Source organism: Agelaius tricolor, unplaced genomic scaffold (genome assembly GCF_023055355.1).
Source record: "Agelaius tricolor isolate 1412-34295 unplaced genomic scaffold, bAgeTri1.0.p SCAF_1, whole genome shotgun sequence".
NCBI classification, from domain to species: Eukaryota; Metazoa; Chordata; class Aves; order Passeriformes; family Icteridae; genus Agelaius; species Agelaius tricolor.
Window position 1 is genome coordinate 35784969 of NW_027269261.1, and position 21321 is coordinate 35806289.

A 21321-nucleotide genomic window follows, 5' to 3' on the forward strand; every position below is an offset into this window, starting at 1 on the left:
TTCTAGAGTATTCAGAGATTTTGAGCAAAACATGTTACGTGAGTTCAAATCCCCCAAGCAATTTTTCCACATATGGAGGCTGTCCTGAAGCAGCTTAGAAAAATAATTCGCGAGAGGAGGGGAGGTATTACAGCTCTTCCTTGTATATATTTTCTTGACCATTACAGCTTGAAATGCATTATCTTTTTGCTTTGTTTTGCTCATTAAAATTTTAACTTTATTATTTAAAGATTAATTCCTTTCAGACCAAGTTTGCTTTCTACATTGATAAGCTATTCTAGATCTTTCAAAATACAAACAATAATAAACTTATTCTCAGACTAAGCTGCAGAACTTAAATGTCTGTAGAGGAAGCACAACACTATCAATCACAGTCTGAAGGAGCCACTATGACTGGCCAGAAGATAAAAACCACACACAGGTTATTAATGTGACTGACTTGTCAAAAATGAATACTGCTAAAAAAGACCTAGGGATCCTCTATCAACATCAAATTCAACAGGATTCAGCAACATATTCCTGCAGCAAAAGCAACCAACAATATCCTGGGGCTGTATTAACAAGAATGTAACCAAGAGGGTGAAGGAAGTGACTGTTCCCCTGTGTTGGGCACTCGTGAGACCACAATTTGGAGAACTGTATCCAAGACAATATTTTTAATGCTGAGAAACCTTTTAGGTAGAGTCCTAAATACCTATTATTAGCATAGTGTAGCAAGTCTAAGCGAGCCACTAAGACTGTTCAGGCAGCTGGAGCAGATGGGCTTCAAGGAGGGGCTGAGACTACTGTGAGAGTTCAGTGATGCCAAAAAAAGGCATCTTAGCGTGGCTTCTAACTACCTGATATACAGATTCTGAGAAAACAGAGACTGACTCTGCTCAGACTTGCATCACAGAGGGAAAAGATACTTTTTAAGGTGCTCTCTCACTCCTTTGAACCCTTCAGTCATGATCCTATACTCATGGAGTGCCAGATTAACTTAAGACAAAGTTTATCAGTTTAAGTCTTTTAGAAAAGCTATGAAAATAAGCATTAGTAAGCTGAAGAGAGACTCTAAAATGGATTGTATATGGGCTAAGTAATGTCCTCTTAATGCATATACCTCAATTACCACTAATGAGCAAGAACTGCATAATGAATTCAAAAATATATGAGAAAATCATACTTCAGAGAAACAAGTATCTAGTCTTTCTGGAATTAGGTCATAAGTTTTAATCATGCTTTTCCTCCCTGGCTAGACAAGACTTTTTTTGCCTCCTCCAGAAAAAAAAAAAAAGTCTAAATTGATTTTTATTAGGTTGTTTCCAGGAAAACACCCAATATATTAATTTTCTGCAGACTGTTCCAGTATGTTTCCCACATGTCCCACAGATACTATTCAACTTCAGAAGCAGATCCTGAACTATGGCTATTCAAGTGCTTAATAGCTTAAAAATTACCAAAAACATTTGAGGACCTTTCAAGCCAAATGGGGTCAACCGTTTACTGTAACTGAACAATAATACTTGGAATCCAAAATGAAGAAAAAATTTCCTCTGTTGCTGCTGTCCCTCACTACAACATCACTCTACTGTACTACATTTAACAGTTTCACTTAAGCTGACCTAAGTGATTTACAACAGCAGTTCTTTGAAGAAGCTAAGTCTTACATAGTTACCATAAAAGACACAGGCTGTGAAAGAAGTAATTGAAAAACATGAACACCTCCAACACAAACAAACCTTTTTGCATTTCTGGAAATGAAAGAACTACTTTTAATAACAATTTATTTTAAATGTTAGACTTCTGCTCACTTGTACTCAGCTGTCATCAATGAAAGCAAAAATAAACCAGAAGTGTGAATTTGAGAACAAAAAGCTCCTGTTGGCATACTGAATTTTGGTGACACAAGCAATAGCTGCACTGACCCTGCATAAATGGATAAAATTTTACTATTAAAGAGCAGTATCCAATTTTTTTTTAAGAGCAGTATTTCTAGATTTGTTGGGTGAATGACTGCTGCTATCTAATGATCTGCAGATACTGACTGCTGTATCTAATATTACAACATCCTCTTAAGCAGAGACTACACCACACTGAACAATAACTTGGAGTCCAACCAGGAGATGGACATGGCTTCAGTGAAATACAGCATCTTGGAGATGCCCATGTGAGAGCCACAGCCACCATGGCTTATCGGTCTGTCACAGCTGCAGCTCCATTGTAAAGCTCAATTGTTTCCCATCATCTTCAATAGCTCCATGTTCACCTATCCTTAAGACTTTCAAGAGCAGCTTAAGTAGGAATCAACTTCCCATCAAGATATTTAACCAGTTCTCTTCTTTCTCCCCTTCTCTATACCAAGGGTTTAGGCAGAATAATTACGTCAAGGTAAAGTGGAGATGGTGGCAATACAGGTTGCAGGGCATGAACCTCAAAGGACAGAGAGCAGCTTGTGAAATGTCTCTCTATGACTAGTGGCCCTAAAGATATATTATTCTGCTAAATTATAAAAGAAAGTTTGAGCAGCTGAACGGTTCATATTAACTAAATTACTAATCCACAAGAAGAGTACAACTCATTTGGATTTTATGACTCACATTACTCTCTGCATCCAAGAGAAAAAGCAAAGATGACAAAATAACTTTCATATCATAATTGTAAAATACAGCTTTATCAGAGCCCTTCATGTGCATGGGTCACTGGAAAAATACATTGAAATGCCACTCATAAAATTTAAATTCTATCTGCCTTAGAATTAATGAAAAGGAAAAATGACGCGAGGCAGAAACTTTGAAGATTCTTTACATTGAAGCAGTTTACAGAAAAAATGAGATTATATCAAGAGGACTTCAGTCTACCAATTATTTATCGATAATCAAATAAAAATAGAAATAGTAGAAATAATCAAAAGATGCTGTGATCCTAACAGAGATCTCATTCAATGAACTGATCAGTCACAATATGTTCTTAGCACACTTTTTTTTTTCTCCTGGTATGATCCATCAAATTTCCTTACCCCAGTCTGTCCCATCTCCTGAACTTCTCGATTCCGCATCACCATCATCTGAGGTAACCAAAAAGTCAAACTCTTTCAAAGCTTCTTCTGTATCTCTGTCTTCACTGCTGTCAGATAGCACTCTTTTCCTTACAATCTGAAGGGTCAGAAAGTACAGGGAAAAAAATGCTGAATTAACTTACAAACATATTTTTAATCCAAGCAGTACTGTCTTGTCCTCTATGCAAAATCCAAACAGGAAGTTGAAGAGGAAGCAGAAAAGTACACATTAATAAGTAAATCTGGAATAGTACACAGACTTTGTTCAAACTTCTAAGTGAAAATGAAACTTGTGTGTAACTCTTTCTTCCTGTGACCATTAATAATCAATCACGTGGATAGTAACCTACACTAATCTACACCACTACTGTCTTTTTCTTTAATACTATAAATGTACAAACTCTCTCTTAAAACATTTCTGAAAAACACATAAAACACACAAACAAAAACTCAAGAATGCCACAGAAAAGACTTCAGTAAAACCAAACTCACTTTGCTTCTCTGAAAATAGCTAACTTTCAATTCTGAAATCATTCTCTATGCGGACCAAGACTCAACTCCAGGAAACAAATAAACCAACCCCAAATCCCACAACTGACAAGAGCTGATTTTCTTAGACTTTGTAAGTCATTCCATCCTGAATGCTTTCTCAGATGGTATTGCTACTTAAACATGTTGCTTTTCATGTTTAAACTGAATTTCCCTCTCAGTTTCAAAAGCAAATTCTGGTAAAAGAAAAAAATATACGATTTAATGAAGAATTTAATTTTAAGTTTTCCACAAATTTACTTTTTCATTAATAATCAAAATGAACTACAGTCTTTGCAGTTATTTGACTAACTGGTAAGCTGATGCCATGTTTCATGAAAACCATATCACAATTTTTACTTCTACAAAAATAGAAAATTTACCTTAATCAAAATGTTTTGACTTGGACCCTTGCCAAGGGTCAGTCTGTAAAGACTCCAATACATAGTCCAACATCCCACAGCTCATGAGGATGACTGATTGTATCTCCTCTAAATACAGAGAGCCAATTTCTAAACCTGAAGCAATTCTAAACTTCAAGCTTCATTTCTTCAGCAGGCATAGTGAACATATTGTATTACACAAGACTTAACAGAAGAGTCTCAGACTTTAGTTCACAGTCCATGAATGACAGGAAAGATCTGAAAAGATCCCCTTTAAAAATTCCATAAAACTAATGGTTTTTTTAGTGTTAATTCTTAAAACTGACCATAAAGACAATCACATCCATCATCTCTTATCTGCTTCAATTTTTAGGAAACAATTCACTGAATAAATGTTAATTTTAAAGAAGAGTACTGATTGCATGTATCTATGTGATCATATGAATAAATCATACAGCAAAGTATAGGTCATGAGTGAGGTTAAGGCATTTGACTGAACAAACAAAAAAATTTCTTAACTACATTAGAGTTCTTCCAGTTACACCTCTTCCTTCCACAAGTTATAAATACAAGTGAATTTTAGTTTTGTAATCTAAGACAATTTTTACAAGTAATTTCAAGTATCATTAATTTTTTAATAAATATTCAAGAATCATTATTGACATGCAATGTTTTGAACAATACCTTCAAACTAAGCTGAGAACTGTAAAAAAGGATATTGATACCTTAAAAATTGTGTTCCAGTATCTATCAAAAATACAAGTCAGTATGGAATAGCAAAGAGATAATTTTAGAAAAATTTAATCTAACTCACAGCAATAAAGATGGCAAAGCATAACTTGTATGCAAAAACTTAGAAATGCATATATAATTCCTCTTACGTACACATGCTTGTTCGGGACATCATAAAGATGCATTAATGATTTGCATGTGTACATACACAGTCATATACTTTGCTTATAGGCACCTCATTAATCTCACTTTTTCGGTTCTTCGTAACTTTTTCAATTATTTTTTCCACTCACTGTTGCAGTATCAATGATTGTTTTCTCTCTTCCTTCAATATCTTCTTCATCTTCCTCATCACTAAAGTCTGCAGCTGCATTTTCAAGAAATTTGAAGGTCTCTAGCAGAGAGGCAGAGTCAGTCAATTCAGGTTTCCTAAACAACAACAACAACAATCACCATCATGAGAGAAAAGAAATCACAATGAAGTTTCTTTTGCAATTACTAAGCTGTTCTGTATTATTATGTCCAACATATAAGACTAAAATAAGCCTACTAGTAAAAATGAACTGTTAACAGCTAAAATTCTTGTGGCTAAAGAACTAAACAATAGACATAAAGTGTATTATTAGAACCAACAATTATTCTTAGTATAGCTGCCATTACTAGGACAAAGACTTCAATTTTTTATTTGAAAAGCATTTTAAAGCAACATTCATTTGACACATGCCCAAAACAACATCAATTCTGCTATGCCATTACTGAAAGCCTCAGCAACAAGGACATGAGCCACAGCTACCAAGCTGAGCTCCCACATGTACATCAGGGTACAGGAAAACTTTGCAACTGCTAGGTGATGTTCCTCATCTTGCTGGGAAACACCAAACTCTAGATCTTTCATTCATTAGCTTTTAATGCATGATAAATATGCCACTATAAAAGAATATAATGGGAAAATATGAATGATGACTAAATAATATTTGAATTTACATTAAACAAATAAGGAAATGGATGAAGATTGGGGAATATGATGACTGTGCTGGCAGAAATTTAGGCAGTGCCTCAGAACAGGAAGCATAAGGGTTGTTATATTAACAACAGAAGAGGAAGAATCCAAGAAACAGGACTGTAACAATTACTAAAACTCTGACAAAAGTACAGATAAAGCAGTCCTAAAATTATCAACAGGATCTGTGTTTTCTATACAGAAAATGCACTTCTCCATCAATCCCTGAAAGATACAGCGAACAAAATTCATTCATCTTGAATTGTAATAATTCCTTCTAGTAAAAACTGGTACATTCTTGAGATGGCTTTGAAGCAGTGAAGGCAAGCTTTACTGTTTTCTTACCTTTAATCAGTAGACAGTTTTTCATAGTTCATCACTAAATGCACGTCATCTTGATTCTCACAACCACTGAAACAGTAGAAGTCTCTCCCTCTCTCCTTTCAGAATTGTAGCTCTAAATTGTCTTATGCAGTCACCCTTAGTACCAGCAAGTGCCTTGTTTCTGCTAAGCATTTTAAAAGGTTCAATCAGCTAACACACCTATACAGTAAGGCCTTGCAATCCCCCTGCAGTGTGAGCACCTGATCATCCATCCATCACCCACTTACTCCAGTGTTTTGTCATAACGCTTTGCAGGAAGCATGCAAGGGCAAAAGCTTTGATGTGTAATAAGGCATGATAAGCAGCACACTTCCTTCTTTGCCAAGTCTCTGCTCAAGCAGTCCTATGCTTACATGACAACAATTAGAAGTGGCTTCCTCACAGCCCCGGTATATCTGCATTTCATTAAGACAATTTGCTAGTCTACTTTTTCTTCATTTACTCACCATTATAACCCAAAAATGCCAATAGAGATTTCACTTTCATTAGAAGTTCTGCATACACAGCAGCCTCATAATATATATAATATACCTCCATGTACATTATGTTTTCATGGTCACTGTTTTTTCCAAAAATATTCCTTCTGCCTTTCCAGATCTTAACTTAGATCTAAGAACAATCTTAAGCAAGTTTCGAATTTGCCCTGCTTCCAGCAGTATTGTGACCCTCACTTCTAGGACAAACCTGACAACAACCTGTGATATCTTTATTTTTCCTTAAGTAATCACTACTGTGGCAACCTGTAACACTTCATGAATCTGTAGTAATAATGTACATTTTCACAGAAATGCTATAGTATAGTTGCCTTCCTGTTTCCAACAGAAAAATCTTGGTAAGACAACACTTGTGATTTGCTTAAATTGACTAACTTCTTGACTTTCAGCAAATTCTGAGAGTCTGTGTCTACTTTTGAGTAAATCATCCAACTACAACTATTTCTGGGTTTTTTTCCCTCTGTATTTTGCCATGTAAAAGTATAACACGTAAAAATACCATGGCTGATATCTATAACAGCAATTATCAGACATACTCCAGGTAAACAGCAATATATGAACTAATACCAAACATGGACTATAAAATTTTTAATTAAGAGACCTTACTATTAAGAAACAGATATCCTTCTACAGGTCCAAGTATTTGCAGTAAATCATACCAGACTTGGCTCTGTACTCATTTGCTCTTAAACCTGGCTCTCTCACACTGAAGTTCAAAGTCACTACCAAAAGAGGTTGTATCTTTTTTTGATTAACTGCTCTGATTTCAATTGGCTATTAATTATTACACATTTTAGTGGGCAGGATATATATACACATAATAATGTATCTGCATTTACGTGGGGAGCAGGGGTAAATGGGCATCTCAAGCACTGGGAAACATGGTAGCTTATTTATCATGTATTTCAAAACTCCTGTACAGTACAGAAATGTACAGTCAGCATAGTGCCACAGAAGATTACTTGTGCTACAACACAACTTCCAAGAAAGAATTCTTAAAAACCAAAAATAAAAACAGAAGAGAAAGAATATTTAAACTATCCAAGGGTTCTACAGGAAGATAGTTTCAAGCTGAAACTATCTTCCTGTAGAAGATAGGCTGATTTCCTATACTGTACCCCAATAAACTTTAGCAGTCAAATCAAAGGCGATTTAGTAATTTGAACTATTTTTCATCCTTCAGCACATATGAACATAATGCATTCTGGATAATGCTGTCAGTATGAATATTTTGGAAGAACCTAAAATGTATTGAAGAAAAATGTCTGGCCTTAGCTAATTTATGCTATGTACTTTGATGGATATTTCAAGCTTCATTAATTTTCAATCTCTTTTTTTTCATTTTTTCTCTTAGGGGGTCATTCGCAAAGCAACTTAAAAAAGCAGAAGGGTCAAAAACATATTCAGATATAGGCTAGTAAAATAAATAACTTTAAATTCTATTTTAGAAAATGAAACACAATTTGACATTTCCAGGGCTTGTGTAGCTTCCAGTATTTTTTAAAAAAATCAATGGGTGAAAACAATAGAATCAAGCTCCAAAAGTGGGGACTGATACAAACTGTGGTATTACAAGCACAAGTCAGGCAAGGTTCAGGGCCCATTGCAAATAAGGAGAGACTAAAAACCCTTAAAAGGTCTCAACAAAGACAATTCCTCTCTTCTGGACTGTCTTGTATCACAACATATTTAAGGAAGAACATAATTTTCAAAGTGCAAGAACTTCGGTGCAGCTTTTTCCTTCCTCCCCAGCCATACTGTCTAAAGAAAACCAGCTGGGGAAGAATGAACCAGAACCCCCAGACAGCAGGAGAAGCTATGGAACCTGCCAAAGCAGAAAGCACAGAGCAGCCAGACTGTGGCAGGGCCTCCCTCAATGCTGTGCTGCTCAGCTGCTTGTTCTGAATCTCTTTCCCACTGCTCCTTCCTCAGCTGGACTCTGTAACAGCACTCTTGCATGCTTTTCTCTCCAGCACCTAACTTTGGCTTCTCTCCTTGAAGGTCTCGTCCCAGGTGACGCAGCACTTCCTAACCAACCAGCCCAACAAAAATCAATTAAACAGTATCATATCTTCTATCACATACTGTTATCTCTGTCCATTACATCCTCCTTTCCAGTAGCCTTATCCAGGCAGACAGGCAATTCTTTGGGGCAGAGATATGACCCTGCCACTCCTGCCTACCCACAATGAGGTACAGCAGGAATAACTGCTTCTCATGGGCATAACAATAACTACTGCCAGAAGGCAACTGTAGCTAGACTAATGCTGCTGGGTTTTCCATCTTACTACAATAGATGGGCAGTGCACAGATTTTGTGAATATCACTCCTGAAACAGGGAACTTCTGACCAAAAGTAAGAAATGTTTTCCTGTTTAAAACACAAAATCCTTGTTACAAATGGGATGGTAACTGAAGTACTTACATCCCTTAAAATAACATGAAACTGAAATCACATTAGTATTTTCCTCCTCAGGAGAAGCTGACAAAATTCTGAGTAGCTATGATGGCTGTGAAAATCTGATCCCAATTTGTATTTTACAGGCTGTTCAATTATTCAGATTCATGTTAACCCCTTGGCCCCTTTAAGACTAAAAATAATAGTATCTTCCCATGAAATCAAAAAAAAATTATTTGTGGATATTCCATATATACTATTTAAATAAAGAAAGCCTGGCTTTGCTGGGCTCTGCAGATCATAACATCAACTCTTCCTTTTCTGCCAACAGTGACACACCTTGAGACAAGCATTTTGTGTAAAAACTCACTTGGTTCTGACACTGAAATATTGCCAGCTTTAAAAAATGTATAGCTCAGACTGAATGTATTTGCTCTCAACATTTAATATTAATATTAACATAAATCCCATTTCTTAGTGACTGAAATGCAGAAGCCATAACCTACAGGCAAGGTGAAGTTCTTTTGTGGAAACTACAACAGCATGTTGATGATACCTTTCCAGCTCCCAGCATGATCCAGAACATTTCAAATTGCAAAGTCAAGTTTAACTTAGACTAAAGTCACATTATAGACGTGTATTTTCTTTGTAACTAACACACTCTATATTTCTATCATTACCTTCTCTTTTGTTGATAATAACTCTGGAAAGTCTGTGGTCATGTCCAGGGAGAATCTCAAATTTCTCCCATGAACTGTCCAACCACAAGAACATTAACTGCCTCAATCCTACTCACAGCCTCAAAGGAAAGAATAGAGGGCTTTTTTGTTTGTTTATTTTATCCAAGACATACACAAGTTATCTTAAATAAAACCAGGATTTTATTGATAAATTCAGAAGCAGGAAGAAATACCACAATAAAGTTAAATAAATACAAGTTCAGCTTAGGCTGAGAAATGTTCCTGGGAGCTTGTACAGCTGGAAAGAACCTGTTGTGACCCAGGATTCAGAGCTGTTCTACCATACTCTTTCTTGACCAATTTTCTTTGTTTCAGTTTCCTACTACTATCAAAATAGCTACTGCATAGTCTTCATAAGCTTTATTGATTCCCCACAGAATTTAGTTATCATATGTTTTAAAACAGTCTTTTCAATGTGGCTAGTTAAATTCTATCAAATTGTACTCATTAAATAAATGCATGCAAATTCAATGAGGAGAGCCTTTAAGAACAGTCCATTAGAAGTTCAACACTGTAAAATCTTTCATAATGCAGCACAGAAAATATCAAAATAATTTATAAAACTACAGAACAGTTAAAATCATCAACATTTACACACAATGAACACAGGCCAGGCTAACAGTCTGTCACAACCTTTGAATCTCCTACGAAGTCACACCACACAATGCAAGAACTAGTGCAATATGTATTATACAACTGGTAAGCAACACTTACAAAATGGTTTGCATATAAATTGGAAGCACAAAGGAATGGCATTTAAAAAGCAAGGACCACTTCTCTTGCCAAATCTCGTCAGCTAACTATAAAATATCAAACAAATAAGTTTTATAAAGAATAAAAAAAAACCCTAATATTTGAGGTATGAGAGTAACTCCTGTAAGTTATTTCTCCATTCACCTCCCCTCTCTTTGCTCCTCTCTTTCTCCAACTGCACAACTTCTTTCTCTTTCTCCCCATTCTTTCTGTACTGTGAATCTTATGTGACATTTCCAAAAACCATCTCTCAAACTCTTAAGCCACAGAATGATGCCAATTAAAAGTGTGGTCCATTTGTACTTCTTTCTTCACAAAAACCCCCAAATTTATCTACTTTTTTTTTCTGCTTTAGTGCACCTGTTGAAAGTATCCAGATCTGGCCTAAATCAGGTACCTTTGAAATGCCTGTTAGGTCACTGCAAGATGGAGGCAGGCAGAAACAGAAAAAAGGTGAAAAAAATTCCAAAATCTATTTGCTTTATTCCCTTTACTGTTTTTTGGTGGTTTTTTTTTCCTTTTTGTAATTCAACATCTACTTGCATACTATTTTGGAAATCTTTCTTATGGCAGCTATTATCCGAGGTTTATAAATTCAGAGGTATTTTCCCAAATAAACCATTTTATAAGCTAGTCAACAAACAACATTCATCAGCCAGTATGCAGCATTTTCATTACTTGGGCCAGTGTTAATAGGATTTAGAGATGCAAAAGAGTTATTAAGTTCTTCTGGTATACAAAAACGTTCATTCACTGAAGTGTCAGTTGGAATGATTTGTTGTATATCAGAAAGATACAGTTTTCAAAATTTTTGATTTTTGAAAAGGTCTTCAGATTTGCTTTCAAATGCTGAGGTTTGATTTTGCTCATGTAAAATACAGGCAGTGGAAGCCCTTGGCAGTTCAATAAGAAAAGAAAATGCAGCAGGTAAGTTTAGAGAGAGACTGATATATCACTCAGGACCATTTTTCTTTAAGAAGTTCCTATTGGCTATTTTTAGTTCTAATGATCAAACCTTTAGCAAGAACTAATCTATACCCATTTTTATATATAGACATTTGTATCTATGCATATATATACACATCAGTTTGGTACATCCTCATTCCTTTCCAGTTCCATTCCTTTATTATATTTGCTTCCACTCATACTAAATAGTAGTCAAATACACACCTTCAAGAAGGTAAACTCATTTGACTGTTTAGGTTTCACTCAGTAAGATAAAGCTACTAAAAATGAGGTAATAAATGAACTAAAGATACTTAAGTACTCTCGTGTTTTCAAGGCTACAAGCTACAATTGCAGGCAGCTTTCAATTCTGTTTCAGTTTGTTGGGGGAAAGCACCCATTCCTCTCACTGCAAGTGTTAGGAATTTAAACCATTATTATGAGGTTATTATTTTAGTATCTATTTTTGAGTCCAGTCATGCCAAGTGGTACTTATCTTTTGTAATGCAAGTGAGCTGATTGAAGAAATTGAAAACTGATTCCCTTTTAAATTCCATGAAATAAGTGAAAACAGGACTATATCTAGCTCATGTTATCATATTAACATTTCATTTATGGATTCAAAATCTTGCAGGGTGCGTTCAAAATCCACATGATGTCTTTCTTGAGTGCTAAAGTTTTCAAGAGGATCTGTACATCAGTAAATAAATAGGCAATGTAAGAATTCAAGTCTGGCCAAACATGCAGAAGCTAGTAACACAAAGTCTGAGGCTACTTCACCTAAGGATGAAGAGAAACTGATTTGGCTTAAAACAGAGTCAGACAACAGTAGTGTGCTCATCACTGTACCAAAGGAAGGGGAACTTCTCTGAAGAAACTGCAATAATTTACGATATACAAAACTAAGCTGAGAGGTTATGAGGGACCGGACAGCAATTTTCTAAAACAACTAGAGCCTAGCAGAATTCAAGTTACATATCCTCTGCTTCAAATAAATATTATTGTATTAAGTATTCGCACTACATTAACCATCATATGCTTCTACATACCAAAGCAAACAGCATCAGCTTCACAATAATCACCCCAAACATTCTCACTAGCCTTTCCCACAAAAAGGCTCAACTCAGTGTTGGCATCCCAAACACTGAGTGTCCAAATCTCAGCTGTTGAAATAGGTATACAGGACAGACAACAAGATAAAACTCATATAATAGACAAATGCTGCTGCAACAACTTAAAAATCTGTTAAAGCTGTAGTAAGCTGAACAGAGGAAAAACATCCTCCCTACCTACCACGAAGTATACACTTCACATATCCCCAAGGTCAGAGGAAAAATGCCAGGTATTATCTTTAAAACAATCAAAGGCATTAAAAAATATTAAAAAATAAGTAACGTGTGGGTTTCCACTGTGCTCAGAAGTATAGTCAGAGCAAGTCACAGAGGTATTTCTGAGGAAGGCTGAATAGCAGCAAAAAGCACTATGCACAGATGAATACACTAACACAAAAATTGTGCTAAAATCAGACTGTGTTGAGAAGTAGATCACTTCATTTTTCCCTGGAATTTTTTGCAATACTCATTTATTTTATGCTCCACCACTTTCATTTCACTAAGAAAATATTGGTTGGCTATCAAACAAATAATGAAAACATAAAGGAAGTTTTGTTTCCTATTGCCATTACTACCTCTCTCCTCTCAAAGAGATAACCATATGGCAGCATAAAAGCATCAAATACCATCTCCTTCCTTTCTTTGGAATTTATCACAAGTGTTCAGTTGTACAGAAGGTAATTGAGCCAATCTGTTCTTTCTGCAATTTACACTGCTATATGGAGAAATCTTTAAGGAAATTAAAAGCTAGTGTGCCTTCCACTTTTCTATTCTGGAAATGCATCATTAAATCCATACTCCTTCTGTTTTTCACGGTACCATTTTCCCCTCTATTGTACATTATCTTCATCACATTCACCCACATTCTGTTCAAACTCCTATTGATTTGTCTTTATCATTTCCCATCCCCAAGGTTTCTCTTTACTCCAGTCCTGTACTCTGCTTCTCACATTTTTCACTCCATGTAAACAGTTTTTTAAAACACAGACTTAAAATGCACAGATTCAACTGGGTGCATGTTATGCAGTTCTTCCAAGACCAAACAGATCAAAAATGCTATGAGCTGTCTTTTCTCACTTCAACAGAGGTGTATTCCTTGTTAGACTATATCCATTTTCATGCATTACCTTCTGCCCAGTGCTCTGCTCTTCACATGTAACTAAAACATCTTCAGGTTGACCAGTCTTCTCAGACTTGCGAGCAAGTATTTGACATCAATGTTCATTATATGTTTTGAACAGGAAAATCTGCCAAACTGCATTGGCTTGAGCAGTTCACAGGCTTCTCTGGTGATAGCAAAGCTTTCTCCTATGAAGAGTTTCACTGTACTCATACAGCCACCGAGAGTCTTCAGTCTGCATTTTAGTTTGCAACTGTCCCAATGTCTCATGGTCCCAGCAAACACTAACATATGTCCTCAAACTTCCTGGAATTGCACTAAGGTTTTGTTTGGTTTCTTGTTCTTCCAATTTCTCACCATAACTTTCCTCTTCTACCACTACACCAAACTGCAGACACTTGTTCACTGCACTTCTTCCAACTGCAAAAGCCTGCTGCAGCCCAAATCCATTTTTCACTTCACATGCACACAAGGATAAACAAGAGGCTGCTTAAAAGAAGGTCCAGTCCTTTTGCCCTCACAGTAAGCGGCCTAGCACTGGTGAGGTTGTTTCAAAGGATGCACCTTCCTCAATAGTAAGCCAGAATTTAGCTGAGTCACCTAAATTTCTCCTAGTTCTGCCAACCAGGTAGGAAAGTGTTGAATTAGGGTTTCAAACACTCACTAAAAATTTTAGTTGAGTTCAGGAGTAGCATCCTGAGCTCAGGAGCAACATCCATGTGCCTTAGACCTGGTTCATGTATTCAATTCTATACTTTCCAAAGAGAAGCTGTTCTATATAGGCTGAAGTTATGCTGGCTTTACATGAGACAGGTAAATATGAGCTTATTTCTCATTTTGCACCTACCAAAAACCTGCACTTTGAAATCTCAGAGGTAAGTAATGATGCAGTTGGAAGAAGGTAACAGTGCCAGATGTCACAGAAACACTGAGGTAGCACAAAATGAAATAGCTGTTAAATAACAGGCAGTCTCTGCCAGGAAGCAAGCCACAGAATGCTTCCTGAAAGAAAAATTGAAAGAGGTGGTCTGCAAGTGTGACTGAAGCACCCAGAAGAATCACAGCATTCAGAGGCAGTCCTGTACTTAGATTGATCATGGAATTCTAGTAAAATCCTGACTTTTTTCCTTCTGGTGAGGGAGATCTCAGTGGACATCCAGAAATTCAAAATCACCCATGTTCAACATGACCATGTTGAACAAGAACCCTGGAAAATTTTTCCACTGTAAAGCCCTTGAGTCCCTTCTTGTTCATTATCTTATCAAAACACATCCCTAAGCTCTATAATGCAGTCTGCCATCTCAGGCATCACAAGCAAGAACAGTTTTTCAAAGTGTACAGCCTGACCAGCCTTGCAGCTGACAAGCTAGTACTGCCACAACGGAAGGGAATTATTTTTCTCCATCAGTGAATATCCTCAGCAACAGGGTAAACTACAAAGTGTTAAACCTAATGTCAGATCTATCCCAAAACCAAGAAATGCAGATAGGAAAGAAATGCAAATATATCCAAAACTGCTCTATTAAAACCACTGTCCCAGTATTTCATCCATCAAGTAACTACCTTATACACACATCCACCTTCTTCAAAACTATGTAAATACACAAAAGTAAATTTTAAAGTGTAAGAGGAGAAGCTTTATTTACACACTTCCCCTTCACCAGAAATCAAACCAGAACTGTTATTACAAGCTATCAAGCATTCCTTGTTCTTCAAAACAAAGCTGTTGTACATAAACGACATGACTTGTCAACTATGTAGCAACACAATATATTTTAGTAGCTTGCAGGTTTTCTCACACATTCAAGTTTTCCATCTCACAGCATTATATTTAATTACATAACAATGAACTTCTGCCCTTATGTAACTTGTTGGCCTGAAGTTGCTGCAGCTATCAGGAGGGTATCATGAAATCTTACAAATGCTTTTTAGAAGATAGGATGTATATATAACAGTATTAGGTCTTAGAAAATAAAGGTCTTGAATTTTGCCCCTTGAATATAGAAAAGGAAAAAAGAATGAGGATTTCCGAGGAAAGCTGTGCTACTACTGGAAACAGTACTCATCTACCTCATCTACTCTTCCTAAAATTCTGCATGATTTTCATTATTATTCCAGTTTTGCAACTACAGTATCTTAAACATGAATAAACAGATTATTTTTCTGAAGCCTTTAGAGTTAAGTTTAACTCATTTTTCTCTTTTTTAACACTCTTCTGAAAAGAGAAGAAAATGGAAAAACACCTCTTAAGTTTTAACATTACTTAAGAGAAGAAGTAAGAACAAGCTTTTACCATCTTTGACTGACTTTCCATAGTATTAGAAATATTAAAACACAGAAATTTGTACCTTACACTTCAGTCACATTTACATATGTCAGTAGAAAACCATAAACTTTTAGGACTCAGAATGTAATGAGTGACTTTATTTTTCAGATTTAGCAAAAAAATTCCTTCTCTTATATAGATTATCATGTCGTAGTCAGCACAGACCAGAAGAGCAAAGCCTGTAACCTACACAGTTAAGTGTCCACCAATACAAACAAACCATTAACTTGAAACAACACTGACTTCTAAACACTTAGCAATCATATCTCAAAAGAGGCTTGATTTGACTTAGTGCTGCCATCCAACTGAAAAAAAAAAAAATTACCGTGCTTTCAAGATGTGAATCTAAAGAATTACTTCCATACTTATTGCTTAATATAATAAAATTAGTTGGAATCGCTCTAATCTCAAACTAGAAAAAAATCCTGAAATCTTCTCAGTAAACAAAAATTTTGTTCAATGCCACTAAGTGCATTTATGTAGAATGAGAACAAAGTCATCTTGATGCTTACCCAATCATTGCGTTTTCTTTAATCTGGCCCTCTGTGCCATTTACCATTGGTTCTTGATTTCTGCTCTCTTTTTCTGAAGCATCACTTGAGAGGCCCAACAAAGCTCGCACTCGTTTTGATTTCACATCCAGTATCGTGTCGGTGTAGCCCACTTCTTGTAGATACCTGAAGGAAGAGAACTCATGCTAATCTCCTCTGCACATGTCACTTCTGCAAAACATGAAATTCCTCCCTGAACTTCTCCCTGAACTCATCCTCAATCCCTTAGCTTAGCAAGTGGCTGAACTTCTCTCTGAACTCATCCTCAATCCCTAAGCTTAGCAAACGCCGGTGCTGAGCTAGTGAAACATGCTTGTAAATCATCCTGTACCAGCTGCAGAGGGATCGCCTCTTGCAGTACCAGCCTCTACAGTCACTGAGAAAAAAAAAATCAGAGAGCCTAGCAGTCAGAGGTTATACAATACGTTATTCATTCATCTACTAAAATGGATGGAAAAGCACTTTCAATTAAAATACTTACAACTGCTTTATAAAAATCACCACAGTTGCATGCACAAGCATTTTTATTATTTGACAAATGGAAACTAGATACAAGAAGCAGCAGATATGTTCCTTATGTAAACATTATTAGAAGCCTAGAAAATGGAATAAAACTTAAATTCTTTAGCTGTGGCCATTATTAAGAGTTGTTATTTATGATGGACTAGACTTGATAAAATCTGTCTTGCCTTTCCTTTATTCTGCAATGGATCTGCAAAAATTTGTCTTTCATATAAAGACTGAACAGCAAAAATCATTGTATGAAAACTTCACAGCCCAAAGCTGGCTCTGTAGTTTTAAAGTTGGCTCTTTCACCAATATGCCATGTTGCCCTTGAGAGAAACAGGAGGGAAATAATGATTTAAAAAAGAAAAAGTAGACATTGGTTTGTGTCCTTCCCTCTAGAACATGGAGTTAATAGCAGTGAATTGATTAAATTGTCAATATTCTAGACAACTCTGAAGAAGGGAAAAGCTATTTTACAGTGACAGCTGTTACAAATCAGGGACGTGCACTTCTCTTCCAAGAACATTCTCCTCCAATTATTTAATATCATTCACATAACCACATTAGGAGAGAAATACTGATTGTTGGCCACAGAAAAATCAAACAAGTCACCTATGCAAAACAGAGTCTGTCAGTAATATGCACTCTATATTCAGCAGCGCGTCACTCTTGCATGAACTGCGCTGAGACGGAATGACTTGTCTTCAAAATCACTGATCCAAGTCAAAACCACTCTAGTTACATTTATTCAACATGCAGGCAAAGATTTGAGCTCTTGCAAAAGAGAGGCCTGTACAAGCCATCCAACAAATTTAACTTTTGTACAACTCCTTGGAAAAAGGTCTTTTAATATAAGTTCCAGACCATCTTTACTGTCTCAGTCCCCTCTCATTTAATCCTCTGAAACACACCAAATATCATGGCAATTAATTTAACTATGATCACAATTCAAAAATTAATTTAGATGAAGAGACATTTGTTTCATTGACATGAACAGAGAATTAGAAAACATCTAGTCTAACCTTCTGGATGTTAATCTTTTCTGCAACTTAAACAAGCCAAAATAAAACTTTTCCTTCTCCAACACCAGCTGTTTTTATTTTAAACAGCTCTTCACAGAATCACATGTGCCTTTTGCTTTTTAATTGCAAAATGTCATGACCCACTGTTCTCCTAAGCAGATTGGCTTATTATACTCCATGAAAGAAAAGTAAATGAGATCAGGTGTTTGTGACTTGACAAGGCTTCTCATCTGAAGTTATGAAATATTAAAATTTTTTAAAACCCAAGGAAAAGTAGTGCAGAAGCTCAATGAACTTCATCACACACTTCATCACACTAGCTTTTCTTTCAGTAAAATACAACTGAAAAAAAAATCAAAAAATCAAATACCATCACCATCATATTTCATTAGCAGATTCTTTCTTTGCATTCAGTATTTGAGTCCTTTTTTCAACACTTACTGTCTTAACAGCTGTCGTCCTTGTTTCCATATTAGCTGGCTGTTCTGTGGTGGCTGAATCTCTGTCTCATTCCCTTCATCTGAAAAAGATTATTTTATTACATTTTTTTTTCTTTTCCTATTTGCATACAAGATGCTCATCCACATAAAAAGTGATCTGCCTTAAAATGATTAGGAATGGTTTAATACCAAAATTCAAAGTGCAAATAATGAAGGGAGAAAAAAAATGCACACAGCACATAATTGTAGGACTATATACACATAAAGATTTCCAGGTACATCCTACTCTATGAAAGCAAGTTCCACTAGTCCTAACTCCTAAGCACTCCTACTCTATGAGAGCAAGTTCCTAACTCCTTTAGGGGCACATAATGACAGTCAGTCTGCAGTCCAATTTTTGCTTTGGCCTCCCAAGATAATTGCTGCTCACATTAAGTCTGAATACAAATATCTTTATCTGCTAACTGCAGCACGATATTGGTTTACAACTTCCCAATTTTTTTATATTTGATAGTTCAATATAAATCAACAGATCTACTTGCATCAATTTAATCCTTATTTGCATTAGCTTATTTGCATCAATTTAATCCTTATTTGCATTGTAGAAACAAACAAATAAACAATAGGGACTATTTTTTAACTTGAAAAGTTGTTAAAAAATTTTCAGCACATTTTCCCCAACCATAAATTTGTAACCAAAAGTTACTACTCCAGAAAAATCTAAAAAAAAAAAAAATTAAAAAATACCATGTGACTATGTGGCTGTTCTTTTAAGAAAACTATCAGAATACTGGCAATCAACAGCTACACATTTATTCCATATATAGCTTCACAGCACATGATGGTGGGTTTTTTCCTCTCCTCAAGGAGATGCATATGCTTCCCAAGATAAAATGCCTTGGTTTATTATCTATGAAAGCCTCTATAAAACTTTAAAACTTTGTGGTCCAAACACTGAAGGATGAACAAACTTCCTGTGTAAACAAGACTTAAGAACCAGAAAAACCTGTGGTATACTCCTATGAGTAACTTGATATGTGACGTGTGAAAGCTATTATTCTCATCAGGAAGTCACTTACCTTTGAACAACTCAATTAATACTACACAAAAAAGCCCCACCACCTACCCAAAGAAGCTATTAAATACTAATCAGAATTCACATGCAAGGAGAGACATATGAATTTTAGACATCTCATATTCACAAATCTATTTAATAGCAACCACAGGAAATAATCAAATGCACAATCATCTTCCAATGACAACTGGACACAGCTGGATCCAATGCACAACTACTAAAGCTCAGTCTATAATTATTAAAACATGACTGAGGTAAATCTGCCTGAAAATTCTTTTTTGAAAGCAAAATCCACTCTTCTGAAGGCACTGTTAAGTATATCCAGAGGCAAGAATTCTCTTGTGCTTAGTCTCCTCAAAAGTGATGACTGCTAGCACTAGCAGTGGTTAACAGATAAGAGTGAAGAGACTTGCATTATGAGGAAATTATAGCAGAAGATATAGTATATATAGTATACAGGGATAAATTGTATAAATGATTTTATTTTTAAAGTATCCCTTTACCAGGAGATTGAAATCTTTACTCTAAAATTGTGTTACAGACTCACCAAGATATCATAAAGAAAACAACAAGGATCCATGTAGAAGAACTACTACCAACATTTTGACTTTTTTTCATGACTGGGCAGGAAAAACAGGGACAGGGCAAGGGGAACATATCAACACACAACATAAGTATCAATCAAAGACAACTTCAAAATAGCATTAGAACAAAGTTTCTATTTTAAGTCATCAGTCCAGATTTGATATAGAATGAAAATACACATTTCTGATAGCTGTATATAGAACACAATGGGATAAATGAGAATGATGGAATTTTAACTAAAGTCTTTCCACAATGTTGACTTTGCAGAATTAATGCACAGTCTAGACTCTGCTGGGCAAGCCAGGCCTCACACTACATTCCTCAGCTGGAAACTGCAGCAATGTGCTGTAGATGCATCCTGAGAAATTACAAAAAATCCCCATGGTTGTCTAGGTATGATCAGGACAAAGTTTTCTAAAGGTCCAGAAAGAGACTGAGGTCTTCCACTTAGTAGCACCAAATTCAATATTTCTTCAGTTATGGAAATAAAGCTGATAATTGCTTGAAATAAAATTTCTAAAAAACTCATTAAAAACTTGGACAAGAAAAGCCTGGTGTAAAGCTCTGCTAGCTGGTATGGGGTAGGATTTTTTGTTTGTTTGGGGGTCTTTTCAGGACTTTCTAAACCCAATGAGGTAAGAAATCACCATGACAGTCAGCTAGACCATCCCCTCCATAAACCAAGTGACAAAGATGAGATTTGCAGACATTCTATGCTCTGCCTTTACATATAGGTTGTTCCAATTTTGTTGTAGTAGAAGCATCAGGAGACTGAGACACAAAAAGCATTACCTATTTTTTCAATGCCTTGACCATTAGCCAGATCTCTGTACCTTTTTTAATATTTTTTCCCCCAGAGGAAAGGATAGGGAGATAGAGGGATAAAAGGAAGTAACTTAAATTCTTATTTCCCCAATTCAGTGCTTAAATCTATTTGTGTGAAGTAGGAGATGAAAACAAATCAGCTTTCCAGAGACCAAGGCAAAAAACTGAAATAACTAAATGCATCTCCAATGACCATTTGAAATCTCCCATTCAAAAACTCTCACTTATGTATAAATTGCACTTTAATTATTTTTTTCCTGGAATACCACTGAGGTAATTGAACCAAAAAATTATGAACTATGTATTTCATTCAGAAGAATTATCCAGAGATAAAAGGATTCTAGTGCTGTGAATCTAGTATCATC

The 21321-nt window shown here is 35.8% G+C and overlaps 1 protein-coding gene across 1 annotated transcript in view; it reads right to left on the reverse strand.

Annotated features, from left to right (window-relative positions):
* Positions 1-21321, reverse strand: part of STRN (striatin) — a 69336-nt gene that overhangs the window by 27228 nt on the left and 20787 nt on the right. The window contains 4 exon segments of the mRNA XM_071429589.1: positions 2999-3134; positions 4974-5109; positions 16464-16628; positions 18473-18551. Coding sequence (XP_071285690.1) covers positions 2999-3134; positions 4974-5109; positions 16464-16628; positions 18473-18551 — 516 coding nt within the window.